We start from the raw sequence: 14784 nt of genomic DNA, 5'->3' as shown, positions 1-14784 counted from the left end.
ATTGTGATTAAGCATTAAAGCTTGTATTCACTCCTTTTCAGGCACCTTTGCTGATGCACATCTTCCTGCTGACTCGGGCCTATGAGGGGGAAACAAGGAGACTAGAAGCTGTGGTTTCACACAGTCGTCATTAGAAATCATATTCTCAAAGGAGTTTTTTTTTCCTTCAGATCCAATTACCTATTTGTAACTCTAAACGCATGCATTTCCTCAGTGCTCATTTAGAAAATGGACTTAGAAAGAGTAGATTTACAACGTGGGTCTGTGCCACTTGAATAGGGCTTAAACACGAGACTCCAGAAAATTCTGCATAGCAGCACAATCCGCCGCTGGCTCTCCTCCATAAACCACTGGTGCTGATGTTGAAAGGAGGAGAAGAAAGGGAGGAGGAGGAGGAGGAGGCTCAGCGCCAGACTGCCCTGCGTCAAGTTAGTCATATAAACGAAACATCATACCGGAAATACAACGATCGCGGGTTCACAATAAAAACTGAGAAATGTCGGATTTAAAAAAGAAACGTAAAATAAAGTTGTTTAATTTTGTGTTCGTTGTCTGGTTACTTTGGTCTTTGCTTTTATTGTTAAACCAATTTCTCCAGTTTTATTGTATAGGCTTACGTATAATCTTTTTATTGTGTTTTTGCACATGACATTTAACATCAACCATATTAATTTGGAAACGCAACAGCATTTTCAAACCACCACTCATATGTAAAGAGCCTTAACTGCTATTATTGTTATTATTATATTATTATTAATGTTGTTGTGGGTGAAGCATTACTGAGGTTACAAAATAGACTATTTTCACGTTATGAAAAGCATTTCACACCGTCCACACAGACTTTTAGGAGAACAGCTATTATAGTTTACCATCTTAACATGAATTTCAATGAACATGAACAGAAAGAAAACGTTGTGTAGCTTAAGTGGTGTCCGTGAGTGGATTCTTCACGTCATAGTTTTGGCAACTGAGGCTTTTATTTTTGTTTAGTTGCAGGAAGTGTTTTGTTTTACTTTGGTGACTTGACAATGGTCCCAAGTTGAACACAGTCGCTGTCCTGCTGCAGCGTGGAGCCGTGAAGGAGGAGAAAGTGGATCATTTTAGAGTCTACTTTGAGAGGGGAGCATCGCCTTTTTCTGAGAGGGGAAGAACAACAGTTTAGTTACTGTTCACTGAGGAGAAAAAAAAAAGCCTGTAGGAAAGTGGTGGGGCTGGATCAAGGTGGGCGACGGGAGGTCTGGCTTGGATCTATCGAGGAGATTTTCTGATCTGATCCCCTTTGGAAATGAGTCAAAGAGCAGATGTGAAGGACGGTGAACGAAAGATTCAAAGAGAATAATAATAACTAGAGAATTCAGCCTGCTTTCATCTCCTCTCTGATTGTATTCCTTTCTTTAAAGGGATTGATCCATTTAAACCCTTTCAAAGCACATCGAGTTTCAAATAATTTAATTTTTATCCATTTGCTAAACCCTGACTGGTGATCACATTCCTTCAATCAGCTGATTCCAGCTTGAAACATTAGTGCAACAGTTGTAGAATGAAATCTCGGCTTCTGCTCATTTGTAAAGCCAGTGTTTAAAATCTTTCCATTTGAGATATAAGTTGAAATAAGTGAGAGTTGATAATGGCCATCAACACGGACACCGACTTCCTCAAGTCCAACTTAGGTGAGGGCGGAGGAGGCGCACGGCCTGCGGACTTCCAGGAGACGGAGAGACTGTTGGCTGTGACCACCGAGCCTGGAGGAAATGGGATGAAGATGTCCACCTCCTTCACGGTCAACATGGGGAGTGACAAGGGCCTGGAGGCCGACCAGAACGGCCATGGGGTGGCTGTGAGGTCGGGCTCCGCCGGGGAGCTGGCCACCGCCGCCGCCGCCGCCCCCCTCTCCCCGTCCAAGGCCAGTCTGAGCCGCTCCTCCACCGGGAACGCTACCGTCCAGGAGACCCCGAAGCCCAGGGATTACCTCATCCTGGTCATCATCTCCTGCTTCTGCCCCGTGTGGCCTGTCAGCATTGTCGCACTGGTGTATTCCATCATGGTGAGTACCGCTTTACTGAAGGGTCCCTTCAGAAGTAGCCTGTTAGTGCGGAGCAAAAAGTGGAACAGCATGGGTGTAATTATAAGAAGATGTTGTACAAATAAAATTGTTAAAAGCGTTAAAAGTTTCCCAAAACATGTATAGGAAATTGCCGCAGTAGGGTTTTATTACGTTTTTGTCTCAAGCAACTTATATTTTTGGAAGAAAACATTATTCTAAAAACAATATTGGTTTGTGGATGGTCGTCCATCTGCATAGGGGAATATTCATATCCACATAAAGACAAATATATCAGGTGATTGATCCGTTTTTGTAATGTAAAAATTTAATAATAATAACAATGATGATAATAGGATCACTTTATTGTGTCAAAAGCACTGCATGTGTCTGGCCATTTATTAAGAATTCAGTATTTGGTGCAGCTTATGACTCCATGTGTATGATATTAATTTAAACAGACATCAGTGTAACTGCAACTTCCCAGCATTTAACTATTACATTTTTATTTACGGTTTACAAGAGAAAAAGCTGCCTTCATGCAGAGGGGTGGTGGTGTTGGTGGCATGTGATCGTCACAGAAAGTTTCAGGATGCTTCACTGTTAATGCAGGATGCAGGCAAATACTGAAACTGCATCACATAATGTAGATGTGTGATATGCTGCTTCTGTTTAACACTTAAGGGTCTATTTTTCTTTGTGGGGAGGGGGGGGCTCCTAAGTGGGTGGGTCTATAGCACTCTTTCCAACCTAACTATGGAACACATGGATGCTCCACATGATCCATATTTTATATATATTTTTTGTCCTTTCGGCTTATCCCGTGAGCTCTGGGTGGCCACATTAATATCCATATCCATCCTGCAACACGTATTTTAATCTTCAAGATCCATGCTGAGGATCTGCACTTGATCCATGAGTGAAATGAAAGCCGACATTTTCTAGTAGTCACCCGCTGCAGTGGTGTCAGAGTTTCAAAGAGCTTCACTTTTAATTGATCTCTATGGGCAAAAAAAACAAACCGGATTTAAAGGTCAAAGAGCAGAAAGTGCCAATTCTGTCTTTGATAAATTGTTATGTAATTTAAAAGAAAACTACAGACACTTTGCAGCTTTGATAACGTACTACATCTTGTTGATGGTGAACCTTGCTTCACTTTGGCAAACATCTATTATTATTATTATTATTATTATTATTATTATTATTATTATTATTATTATTATATAGCTCATGCAATCTGCCAGGAACGTGTTAATAAAGAGTGACATTCCAGCCTGTACACTTTTAGATTCACTTTGTGTCTTCAAATTACAGTGGTGCAAGTTGATACAATAAAACATCCTGCATAAAGAGGCTCCTACAAAGCTGTAGATCATGTGACAGCTGGCATGATTTATTTCTCCCATTCCATTTCCTGTCCCTCTCAGCTTGATATGCCTACATTATGCTAGGACCAGATGTGGAAAGTCCGAAATTCACAAAGTCACTATCTGAAATCTATTATGTCATGTTCTGTTATTATATATTGTACTCTACCAAATGTGTTGTTGTCCTCTCATTCCTAAAAATGTTATCACTTTTGTAATTTTCCCAGTCCAGCTCAGCATCCTGGTAGATGGATAAGCATTGAGCTGTGCACTGGATTATTGTCTATTGATTAAACTTTAGGGGTTGTTACACAGATTCACACAACATGACACAACAGAACTTCAGTATTGGCATATCAGTAACTCTGCACCTTCCCATTTGTAGATGCCTCAATCCTTAAAAAAAAAAAGTTGAATGAGCTGAATGATACTAAGGTAAAATTAAACTGTCAAATCCACTACTGGATCACAGAAAACCTTTTCCCTTAGTTAAGGAAGATTATTTGTGTGTCTCCTTGACTGGGACTGATCAGGTCAGATCTGGAATAAGGACTGTACTTGTGTAGCTATCTAGAAACAGGATTTTGGGTTATGTCTCTATGAAATGAAGCACCGGGCATTAAATCACAAGAATTATTACTATTATTAATAATATTATTCCTCAGTTCATTTATGAGGTTTTAGACGGAAGTTTGAGGGTGAGGGAAATCCCATAAAATGTTTTGTGAAGTTTCCTTTTTTGTCCTCAGCTCTTGTATTCAACACATTTATTGTTATTAACATGATAAAAAAAAAAGATTGTTTTTGATTGTCATTAAGTCCTTATTGCCAGCGAGTGACAGCAGACAAGGAAAGCTACTTAAATTAAGCAGTAAACACAGACATTTGTTGTAAGTATTTGGCAATTGTCCAGCAGAAACTCCGTTGTATCATGATTTTAACTCTCAATAGCTGATTTCATCTTAATATCTACATATTTACACGGTCATTGGTGTTTTACAGCCTATTTCACTTTCATTTTATTTATTTTTTTGACAGTGCATTGCCAACACTAATGTCTTCACAGAAACAAGGCAAAGACAATGCAAAAATCCATTAGTTCTGAAATATTACTCTTGTGGACATTTCACATCAAAGGGAATATCAGCCAGTATCCACAAGACAGCTTGTACTTCCGCAAGCCGTCATCCAGAACATTCACAATTCAGCCACTTGCTAATGGCATGAAGAAGGAGAGAAAAAGGGAGGGAGGCTTTGACAGAGAGCACAATGAAAAAAGTTAAGGATGTAGAAACTGGAGCCGGCCACTAACTCAATAGAAGGCGAGAGAAGTCAAATTAGTTTCTCTGCAAAGGGCAGATTGCAGCAGTTAGCCAGTTCTGTGGCAGCAATCAACATCCTCTGTCTTTCCTGGGGGTATCGAAAGGGGATACGGGCCCCAGAAGAAGATCAAAACATAATTCACTACAAGGGCAGATGGGTGTGAAAGAAGCAGCAAATGGCCATAAAGTAGTTCCTATCACTGGCTTAGAAAGGAATTGAATCAGAAACCACAGTGATGTCAGATAAGTGCAAGTGAGTCAGAGCAGAAAAACAGAGATTTCCAACAGTGAACAAGTGAATCCAAAGTAATGTGGTTGATGCCACACAATATAGGCCTAGAGTGCAAGATCACATCTAAGTGCTAATATTCTCCTCGCCCATGTGAAATGGATATGTGTGGAAAGCTGAAACAGAAGGACGAAACTACTCAACTGCTGTTAAAACAGTGAAGAGTATTAATGAAGGGAAGCAGCCCAGACGCTGGGAAACTGTAAACAGAGACAAAAAAGGAGGAGCATGGTTGGTTTTCCTCAGTATAAAGAGTAGTTTGATCTAAAGTCCTGCAGTAGAGCAGAAATAACCTGAATTCATACTTTTGATATTATTATGTGCTCTGTATTTATGGAAAATTTTAAGTAATAATTTAAAACCTAGTGTGAACCATAACCTCAGAACAGTATGTCCACTTAAACAGAACTTGAAAGATGAACTAATCAATAATTTTTATATTATCAAACAATTAAAGGATTTGTGTTTTAATATGACAAGAGATGACAAAGAGATATTGGTAAAAGTAATGGCAACATTGGTTTAATGACTGGTTGAACTAACTTTGATCCTACGTCTATGGAGAGTAGCCACAGTGGCTACTACATACAAATGAGCAATTCTTGATTGTAGGTTTTCCCTTTTTTGTGCGGCGTGGCTCCCATCAGCTGATGCTTCTTGTGAAGAGCACACTGACATTGTTTGTGTTTTTCTTTTCACTTTGTGTGTTCAGTAAAGACATACTGTAAGAGGTCATGACTGTTTGTGTTTTATCAACTTAGAAATATTGTGTTTGTTGATTTGCAAAAAAGCAGAAAACAGTTTCCTTTTCTTGCTGCTGTACTTTTCAATATGTGACAGGGCTCAGAGATTTGTTATTTTATAACAAGAGAGGCCTAGTAGATACACAATTCTGCAGTGTTGCTGCTGACAGTAAAGATTTTATCAAACATGTGACAACAATGTAATTTTTCCTTACAATAGGCTCATTTTCACCATTGATTGCTGGCAGGAGCAGCATGGAGCACTTGTTCTTAAAGGATTTTACTATTTTCCAAAATGCTGCCCCATTTACATTTACATTTAGTCATTTAGCAGACACTTTTATCCAAAGCGACTTACGAGTGAGGTACAAGCAAGCGAGAATCTAATTCAAGGAGAAAACATCAAAGCAAAGCAAAGTGAAAGCAAAGTCCTATCAGAAAAGTGTTCACAGTTCACAAGATGCAAGTGCGAGAAAGAGCAGAAAGGATTTTTTTTTTTTTAAAGAGATTTAAGTGCATAGGGAGATGCGGAAGAGTTCTGTTTTCAGCTGTTTTTTGAATATTGGGAGAGAGTCTGCTGAGCGTGCAGAGTTTGTTAGCTCGTTCCACCATCGTGGGATCATTGCGCTAAAAATTTCCATTACGGTTTGAGATGGCAGGATGGATGGATGCTAGAACAAATTCTACTGGAAACCAGGGATTGGATCCAATTTTTTTTTTAAACCGCATACTAAGCCAAATTTGTTTTAGTTGCCAAAAATTAACCTCAAACTGATCATCTTGAGCATTTTGCAAGTTTATGGCATTGGTGACATGCTAAGTACTTCCACAGTACTTAGGCTGGAATTCAGGATTCCAGAAGACACATCACTTTTATCAGCATCACTGTCTGGACAGCAAGCAATGAATGAACAAAAACCAATGAACAGACATAAAACACCAAATGACAATACTAGAAGAATGTTTTAAACTTATGAATATAATTGGGTACAATCTGTTGAGGCATCATTTAGGCTTGTGAAAGAGTCAGCATTTCTTCTGTACTGGCAGATGGTGCACTGCTAACAACAGAACCAGCAAAAGTAACATCCATCATCATCTCCCACCACTTCCAGCAGCAGGACCACCTAAAAGCCAACTTCCAGCTGGCTGCCGCCACAGATCTCTGACAGATGCTCTGGTGGGAAAGGCTTGTGGCTGGCATACAGAGAAGATGTGCAGTCAATTATGAGGATTGGAAAGGCAAGGGTAATAGGTTTTTACTGCCCATACCAGCCTATCACAGTAATGGGAAGGCTCAAACTGCAGGAACGTTATTGCACGCTTGGCAGATTTGCCTGTAAAATATGCTGCACTGGAATGTATGTGTGTGTGTGTGTGTGTGTGTGTGTGTGTAGGTAAATTACTTCTTATTAGAGATCTAATACTGTAGATGTGGTGGCACAGCAAAAATACAGTTATTGCCAATAATATGAAATCTATCACAGTCCTGCAAGTAATGATATCATCATCCCAGAGTGAATTCAATTGAAAATATGAAAAACTAATGCTCTAATGTTGTGGATATAAGTGTTGGTGTATAGGGTCTTATAGGGGCTTTCCTATTAAAATTTAATGAAAATGTAATTGTTTTGTGATAAAACAAAGTATATATTTTTTAGTACAACTTTTTTCCATGTTTCTTTTTAGCAGCATTTTTGGTAAAGTAATTATAAAGGAAATGTGGTCAAATGCAACAACATTAGAAGTGACTGTCCTTTGCTTTCTTGAGGAATTTTTGTATCCTTTTAATATCCAAAGGTAACCAAAAGCCAGATAGGGCTTATTACTTATTACTACTTATTATTGCCCAAGTTTAAAGTTGTTGTTTATACGCAACCTCTAAAAAATTATTTTCAGTCCTATATTTTTGCCCTGATGAAAAGTCATTAACATTCATATGGATTATCAACCTGTACCACTACATAATGTGATAAAAATAGGCTCCAACTCTAACAGTCAACCTTGTCCCTTATGAATTTTTTTACAACAACAAAAATTGTTTTGTTATCGAACAAATCAGGACTAGATTTGTACATGATACAGTATCAAATTCAATACAATATAAGTGGATGTAAACAAATGTAACTTTTCCAAGTGGAGTTTCTTTTAAATGTGAATTGTTTATTGTACAATTGTTATTAGTTGTACTCTAATTTTCAAAGACATTTGTAATAGCTGAATGTGCATCACTAATAAGTTAGATTACAACAAGCTAAACAAGCTAAAGGCAAATTTATTACTGAGTTGCCAAATAGAAGACAGACAACATTGTGGCTTCATGTCTTTGCAATAATAACACATAATAACACTTCGTTTAAAAGAACTGTGTATTCAGTTCACAAGCTAACTACCATACAAATTCAATTAAAATTTATGAATGTCTTTTGTAGCTCCAACAGTAAGAGCAGTGCCATGGCAGATTTGATCATCTGACCACACTGAGAGGTTTGAAATTTTAATGGGAATTCATGTGTAAGAACGAGTCTAAAAGCTGTGGTAGCGCCCCCTAAAGTTCACGATGCTCCTATGTGCTGTGCTCTGTCAATTAAATATTTTTCTCGTTGAATTTAGAAAAAATTGTTAAAGGAAGTTTTTACAAGTTGATTACAAAAATGTTGCTAAAGACAATGAACAATAGAAAGAGAGATTAAAAGAAAATTAAGGTTATATTGGAAATAAAAAATGAAGATGCAATTAAAACATCTTAAGTTTGACCAAAATCTCATAGACATAACTACATACACACTCAGGGGTTTACACTGTCCCTCTCCACCAAGCTGCTGCTGCACGTCCATTATTAATGACGAGAGAGAAAGGGAGCACTTACTGACTTACTGGCCCCACCTTCCTCCACTAAACACATAAACTGGAGAGTAAGGGAGTGTGGCTGGTGTGTACACTGGTAGCACAATGAGTGCTGGACAAGAAACTTTGAAGGTACAATTTTCCATTCAGAAATCAAATATGAGCAGGCTTACTCTCCCTGTGAATCAATATACAGAAGACATTCATCAGCCATGTGAAGGCTGCCTCCCACAAACCCCACACCCACACCCACACACTCCCCCCCCCCCCCCCCCCACACACACACACACGATAAAGGCTGGGCGCAATAAACAAGAACACTAACACAGAAAACCAAAAAACACAGTTATTTTTTCTGTTTTACAATGGAAATGATAGTTTTAATTTTAAAGTTTATCATTTATGTGTTTTCTCCTAATTGGAAATTGGCTAAATAGGCAGTGTTTTCTGAGAGAGGCTTAAAATTGATTTAAGGTGCTGATGTTGCTTTTCCCTGGGATGTGAGTCGGGATCAATATGGGCTCCACAGGACTGTGTTCACATTGCCATCCAGGAAATGGAAGCTAAAGAATATCTCTTTATATGAGTGAGAGGCCCAAATGTCTTATTTCAGAGCCCAGATTGACAGATGTGCCACTGTATTAATATTATAACTGGGTATTTGTAAATACATGGTGTTTATAATGCCATAAGAAATCTTGTTAAACTGTATATGTAAAACCTTCCTCTCTCTTTCTCTATAAAGTTTTTGGAGAGCAGATTGTGATATCAGTGTACTCATGATTCCTTAGCCAGCAGTACACTAGCTGGTTCAGAAGAAAGCCCCAGGGTTGCACGTTTCCCACCCTCCCGTACCAAGTACACCAGAGACAGCCTGGAGACAAAGAGGCTCTAGGGAACAAAAGGATGAAGTAACTATCTACTGGTATATCATGAAGGATAGAGGTGTGTGTGTGTGGTGGTGGTGTTTCTTTTTCTCACTGCAGTATAATATTAACCTATACTGAGACAACCCTGCACTGTACCCTCAGTATTGACCGATTAACACAACATATTGTGTGTAATGTAGAGGTACATTACATGTGTTTTTGTTCACTGGTTGTGAGGTGATGCTTGGGAGGTTCTACCATCTCTCTGTCATATGGGCAATGTAAATTTCACAGCGCAAAATTGTAAAAATCGAAAAAGAAGTTAAAAATAAAAGTAGGAAGTTAAATTTGGTTTTCATAACAAATAACTATGAAGCTTAATTCTTTTTAATATTGCACCACCTTAATGGTAAAAATATGTTGGAAAGATACAGCTCTACAATTTAATATGGATGAGGGGAATAAGAGGTCAACTTTCTGCTGTACCCCTCTGGTTTAAAGATGCATTCAGCACCACGGAGAGCTCCAGTTTTCATCAGCCGTTGCCCTCACAGGCACACAACAGTGTGCTTGGAATTACACAAGCTTTGTTACATGTGATCGTTCCTGTAAGACAACAGCAGGTGTAGACTTTTTAAATACTATTTCCCCCGAGTCTGACCTCCGAGCACTGTCAATTTATCGGCACTTGTGGGAAAAAAGGAGTTAAAACCACACCACAGTGATTCTGTTGTCTTCTTCTGTTACTGTGGCAGTCAAACATAGAATATCAAACCGCTTGCCATGCAAAACCTATCAACACCATCACATTAGAAACTGCCTGCAGTGGTTTTACTGTCACACAACTAGTGTGAGACAGTAATTAAGTGTTTTTCTAGCTGTCCCCTGTTGTTGTTCCACACCTCACTTTAACCTTGTAATTGTTGTTTGGTGCAGAAAGGGAATAAAGCAAGTAGTGGTTATGGCTAAATTAAGATTATCAAGCACACGACATAAATCGTCCTGTCTCCATATCTGCAGCATACATAAACCTATACGGCATTAAGTTGATGTATAGCCCTTTCACGCCGCTGCACTCTCCTGCTTCATCTGACTGGCTCTGCAGCTCACATGCTTCCATAAATCCCAGTCCAGGTTGAAATAGACAATTCCACAGCTCACAGCTGGGAATAAAATATCGTTGGTGTTTTACCTTTCAGCACTCAGCAGCCAGTAGACAAGTCAGCATTACTAAACTGTGTATGTGTCATTTCCATTTTTAAATAACTAGCCTGTCGATTAATAGAAAATCACTTGATAAATATTTTAAAGTCTCAGAGAGCTGCCGGAGAGAGCCAAGCTCCTGTACTGTACATGGAAAATGTTTCTGTCTTATGTTTTGTGCCCCAAACTGTAAACCCCCTTAGTTTTGGATGTTTACTTACTAACATACAGATAGTGTTGATGTATTCATATTGCTGCTCATATTTTTTCACCATCTGTCATGGAAATATAAAGGCTGGTTCCTGTTATTTATGAATGGAAGTGTAATGGGGAGCTGTATTGTTTAAAAGTTGCTGTATATGAAGATCACAGACACAACTTAAAAAGAGTGGTAATGCTTGAGGAGTATGGTGAGATTGTGACAGCAGTAACATTGGCTAGATAGTATGTAGTTTAATTCATTGTTACTTATCTAATTTTGCAAAGCTAATTTTAAAGATGTGACCTGTTGATTAAAGATAGATGAAGCCTTTTCAATTTGCCATTGCATTTAATCACAACATTAATAAATCAACTTTGTATGTGTCTAACCCTGCTTAACATGGTATTTAAATACTTTTGATGATGCATGTTTGTGTGTGTCTCCAGTCCAGAAACAGCCTGCAGGCAGGGGATATGGATGGGGCCAGGAGATTGGGTCGACTGGCTCGTCTGCTCAGCATCGTCTCCATCATCCTGGGAATCATAATCATCGTTGTCTACATCTCAATATGTTAGTACATACTATAGTAAAGTTTATTGTATATTTGTAATTAATTTTCTTTATGTGCTTATATAAATATGCAAAAAATATTACTTTTATTTATGTGTGCACGGCCCTCTGACATGCACATGCAGGCCTTGTTTTCAGCAACAAAGAATACCTACTTCATTACCATTACAGCATGATATATAACAAGCTTGAGATGTGTGTTTTTCTTTGTCCATACTCAGCACTTTTCCACACCTTGCATGCATGTGTGTGTGTGTGTGTGTGTGTGTGCGTGCAGATTGATTTAGCACTGCAGTGACTGCTGTGGGCTGACTGTGCAAGAATGGTGACTACCCTGCTGCTCATACGAGAGCTACACAAGTCAAACCAGGGATAAGACGGGGAGTTTAAATTGTCGTTTTGTCTGACGATGACACCACTCTTTTCTCTTTTACAGTATCCAAGTGACATGGAGAACCTGAGAGTGGGGAAACATGAAAGCCAACAAGAGCCAACAAGAAAATAAAGCCCATCCCCCTCAAGATTCCTACCTTTATGCTATATTGTAATTACATCATGACCACTGTCAGAAAGGAGAAAAAAATGGCAACTCATGACAGTTGGTACTGCAGCAAGTACACAAATGAAAAAGAAAATAGTTCAGAGATGCATGCATTAAAATCCAGTAACATTTGCTTGACAAAATTAACAAAAAGCCTGATGTCAAAGTATTCAGGTTAAAACAGAGGAAGAGATTACTTACTATGCGTGTGGTCAGAAGGACTTTTTGGAAATGAACTTTTTTAAATGAAGAGGACGATCTATGTATGAGGACAGAACGAACGACTTTTTCTGTCTGGTACAGAGCTCCTTTGAAAAGTTGGTTTGGACTTTGAACAGCTACAATTAATCCTCATATATCCTTACTGAACCTCTTGCATTCAAAGCCTATACAGTTACAAATATATTTGGATATGTGGATATATGAGTATATATATGTAAATATACATATATATATGAATATACATATATACTGTATGTGTGTGTGTGTGTGTGTGCGTACATTTTATAAAAATGTTTGTAAGCCAAGTGGTGCTGGGTTTGTTAAGATTGACACAATGGCTGCTTTGGCAGTACTTGGTATTTCAGTGAAAATTCAAGGGTTTGTGAAAGGGGGCAGGGAAAAGATTTTTTTATTTGGACTATTATAATTTTTGGATTAAAACAACAACAACAAATGAGACCAATCGCATGCCTGAATATAGATGACCTAAATTCCGCCTTTGTTTTGACTGTTATAATTTGTCTCTTTTCATATAAAGGAGTAAGAAAGGCTGACGTGTTTGCACACGGAAGAGTAATTAATGTTCACTGTGTGAGTCTTGTCACTGTAGGATGTGTGATGACTGTGATCTCTAACTGCCTTGCTCCGACAGAAACCGACATGCATGCCAGGCACAGGCTGCCACTATTTCTGAATCCTTTCTCTTCCTTTTACTTACTCTAAAAACAACTTCAACTTGTCATCCACCTTTGTCTCTGTTCCCTTAAACTCTTTACATTTCACATTTTTCTCCCTTTTTCCTTTACTATTCCTATACATTGTGTGTTAAACACCATTGTTTCATTGAATGTTTTTTTTCAGCTATTTGTATTGGTATGAAATGTATTTATGTTGGAAAATAATGTGTATGAAATATGTACGCATGCAATGGGCCAAACAGGCTTACAGACACCTGGTTTTGCAGATGAACAGGCCTATGGCTTTGACTGAGTAACAACAAATAGCATTTAAAGACTTCAAGCACGACAGTTTGTATTTGTCACCTTATCAAAGATAATTCATTGTTTTATGTGCCCTCTGTGGATATTTGTATTGACACATCACAGGCTTATGCTACAAGCACAGGTAACATCACCTAAATCCAAGTAGCATTATTTAAATCCACTGCTTTCATTTGGGCCTTATTAATTTTCCATCTTCTGTATTTTAAACAAGTTGTAATTTGGACATGATCCCTTCAAAGTGGTTACTAAAGGTGATGAAGTGATGTCATTTGTTGAGTACTAGTAGTTGTTTAAGGGCTCATACAAGTAAAACATCAGCTAATTACAACTATTGCGAAAATAAACATAGTCAATATGAGGCTGAACAAGTGCAAGTATTTCACTCTGTACAGCCCAGTTTGTGTAAAATGTTTGTTTTACCTATTCCATTCCGATTCCTAGTTGTACATAAAAACACACTTTATCCAAACATCTGAAAGCAGCAAAATCCAAAGATTCCTAAAGTTAACAGCTAATTTAAACAATACATTAGATTGTTGCCAAAATTGCAACTTATTCGTCTTAGCTGTAAGCTACTGCTCTAGTGTTGTGTCAAGATTTTCTTTTTTGAAAATGGAGGCCAGCTAGTTAGCCCACATGCACTGCTCTGTAAACATAACACAAATTTCATTTCATTTTATTACTTTTTACTTTTCAAGTGTAGTGTATGTGCCAGCTTTCATCTCTGTGGTGTACATTTTGCATGTCTGGAATAAATGTTACCATGCATGGCCCAAGTTGTGCCTTTTGATTAAGCTGTGAGCCTCAGGCAGAAATGAGTTCAGAGGTCTACAACCAGGTCAGAGGCTGTATCTGAACTCACAAAAGGGCTAAAAGGTAAGAGGCTGCAGTACTACTGTACTGACTTACACTTTACTGTTTTCTAAAAGTTGACTTGAACATCAATAAATGAGAGAAGCCATTGCATTATGAGGAAAGTGATGCATGAAAACCCATTTTTAAAACAGCAGTTTGTTTTCTTCACAGACAGAAAGGACAAATCTTCTGTCTTGCATTTCAGCTCCTCTGAATTAACAGACCTGTGAGAGGTTACAGTAGCACAACCTTAAGGTAAAAGGATCTGGTGCTTAGTTCTGCATGGGTTGCGTTCAGTTTGAGTGGCTGAAATATTCAGGAACTGAATGCACCAGCAGTCTACTGACTGTGTGAACATGTCTGATACAATCCTGCACAGGGTTTCCCTGATGAAGACAAGACATCCAGGGGGAGATTTCCATGCTTGTCTGACAGCTGTAAAACTTAAAGTCTGCAGGACAAGACCAGCTCTCAGACATGTAAAACTGCTGTTATTAATTGAATTTATATAACATTTATATAACAATGGAAGTGTGGCTGTGGTTCAGGAGCAGAGGGTCATCCCCAAATCCCAAGGTTGTTGGTTCAATCCCCTACCTATTCAGCTCCTTAAGTTTAGATGTTAAATGGCCCTGAGCAAGACATTGAACTCTAAATTGCTCCCGGTCGGCTGGGCAGCTCCATTAGCATCAGCGTGCATGTTCATCAC

The 14784-nt window shown here is 38.5% G+C and overlaps 1 protein-coding gene across 1 annotated transcript; it reads left to right on the top strand.

The window, feature by feature from the left end:
* The first annotated feature begins 1011 nt into the window (after positions 1-1011).
* trarg1a (trafficking regulator of GLUT4 (SLC2A4) 1a) lies at positions 1012-13996 on the top strand. The gene is made up of 3 exons (XM_067506459.1): positions 1012-2044; positions 11330-11453; positions 11890-13996. Exons 1-3 carry the CDS (start codon positions 1628-1630, stop codon positions 11898-11900), a joined length of 552 nt encoding a protein of 183 aa, XP_067362560.1. The 5' UTR covers positions 1012-1627; the 3' UTR covers positions 11901-13996.
* Positions 13997-14784: the final 788 nt, after the last annotated feature.

Source organism: Channa argus, chromosome 6, assembly GCF_033026475.1.
Source record: "Channa argus isolate prfri chromosome 6, Channa argus male v1.0, whole genome shotgun sequence".
In the NCBI taxonomy this organism is placed as follows: domain Eukaryota; kingdom Metazoa; phylum Chordata; class Actinopteri; order Anabantiformes; family Channidae; genus Channa; species Channa argus.
The sequence above is the reverse complement of the archived record's forward strand: the minus strand, read 5'-3'. Positions and strand labels throughout refer to the sequence as shown.

Excerpts from the sequence above, each read along its gene's own strand:
- trarg1a (XM_067506459.1), top strand. The coding sequence starts at position 1,628 with ATGGCCATCAACACGGACACCGACTTCCTCAAGTCCAACTTAGGTGAG. Across the intron at positions 2,045-11,329 it reads CACTGGTGTATTCCATCATG|TCCAGAAACAGCCTGCAGGC; the intron begins GTGAGTACCGCT and ends GTGTGTCTCCAG.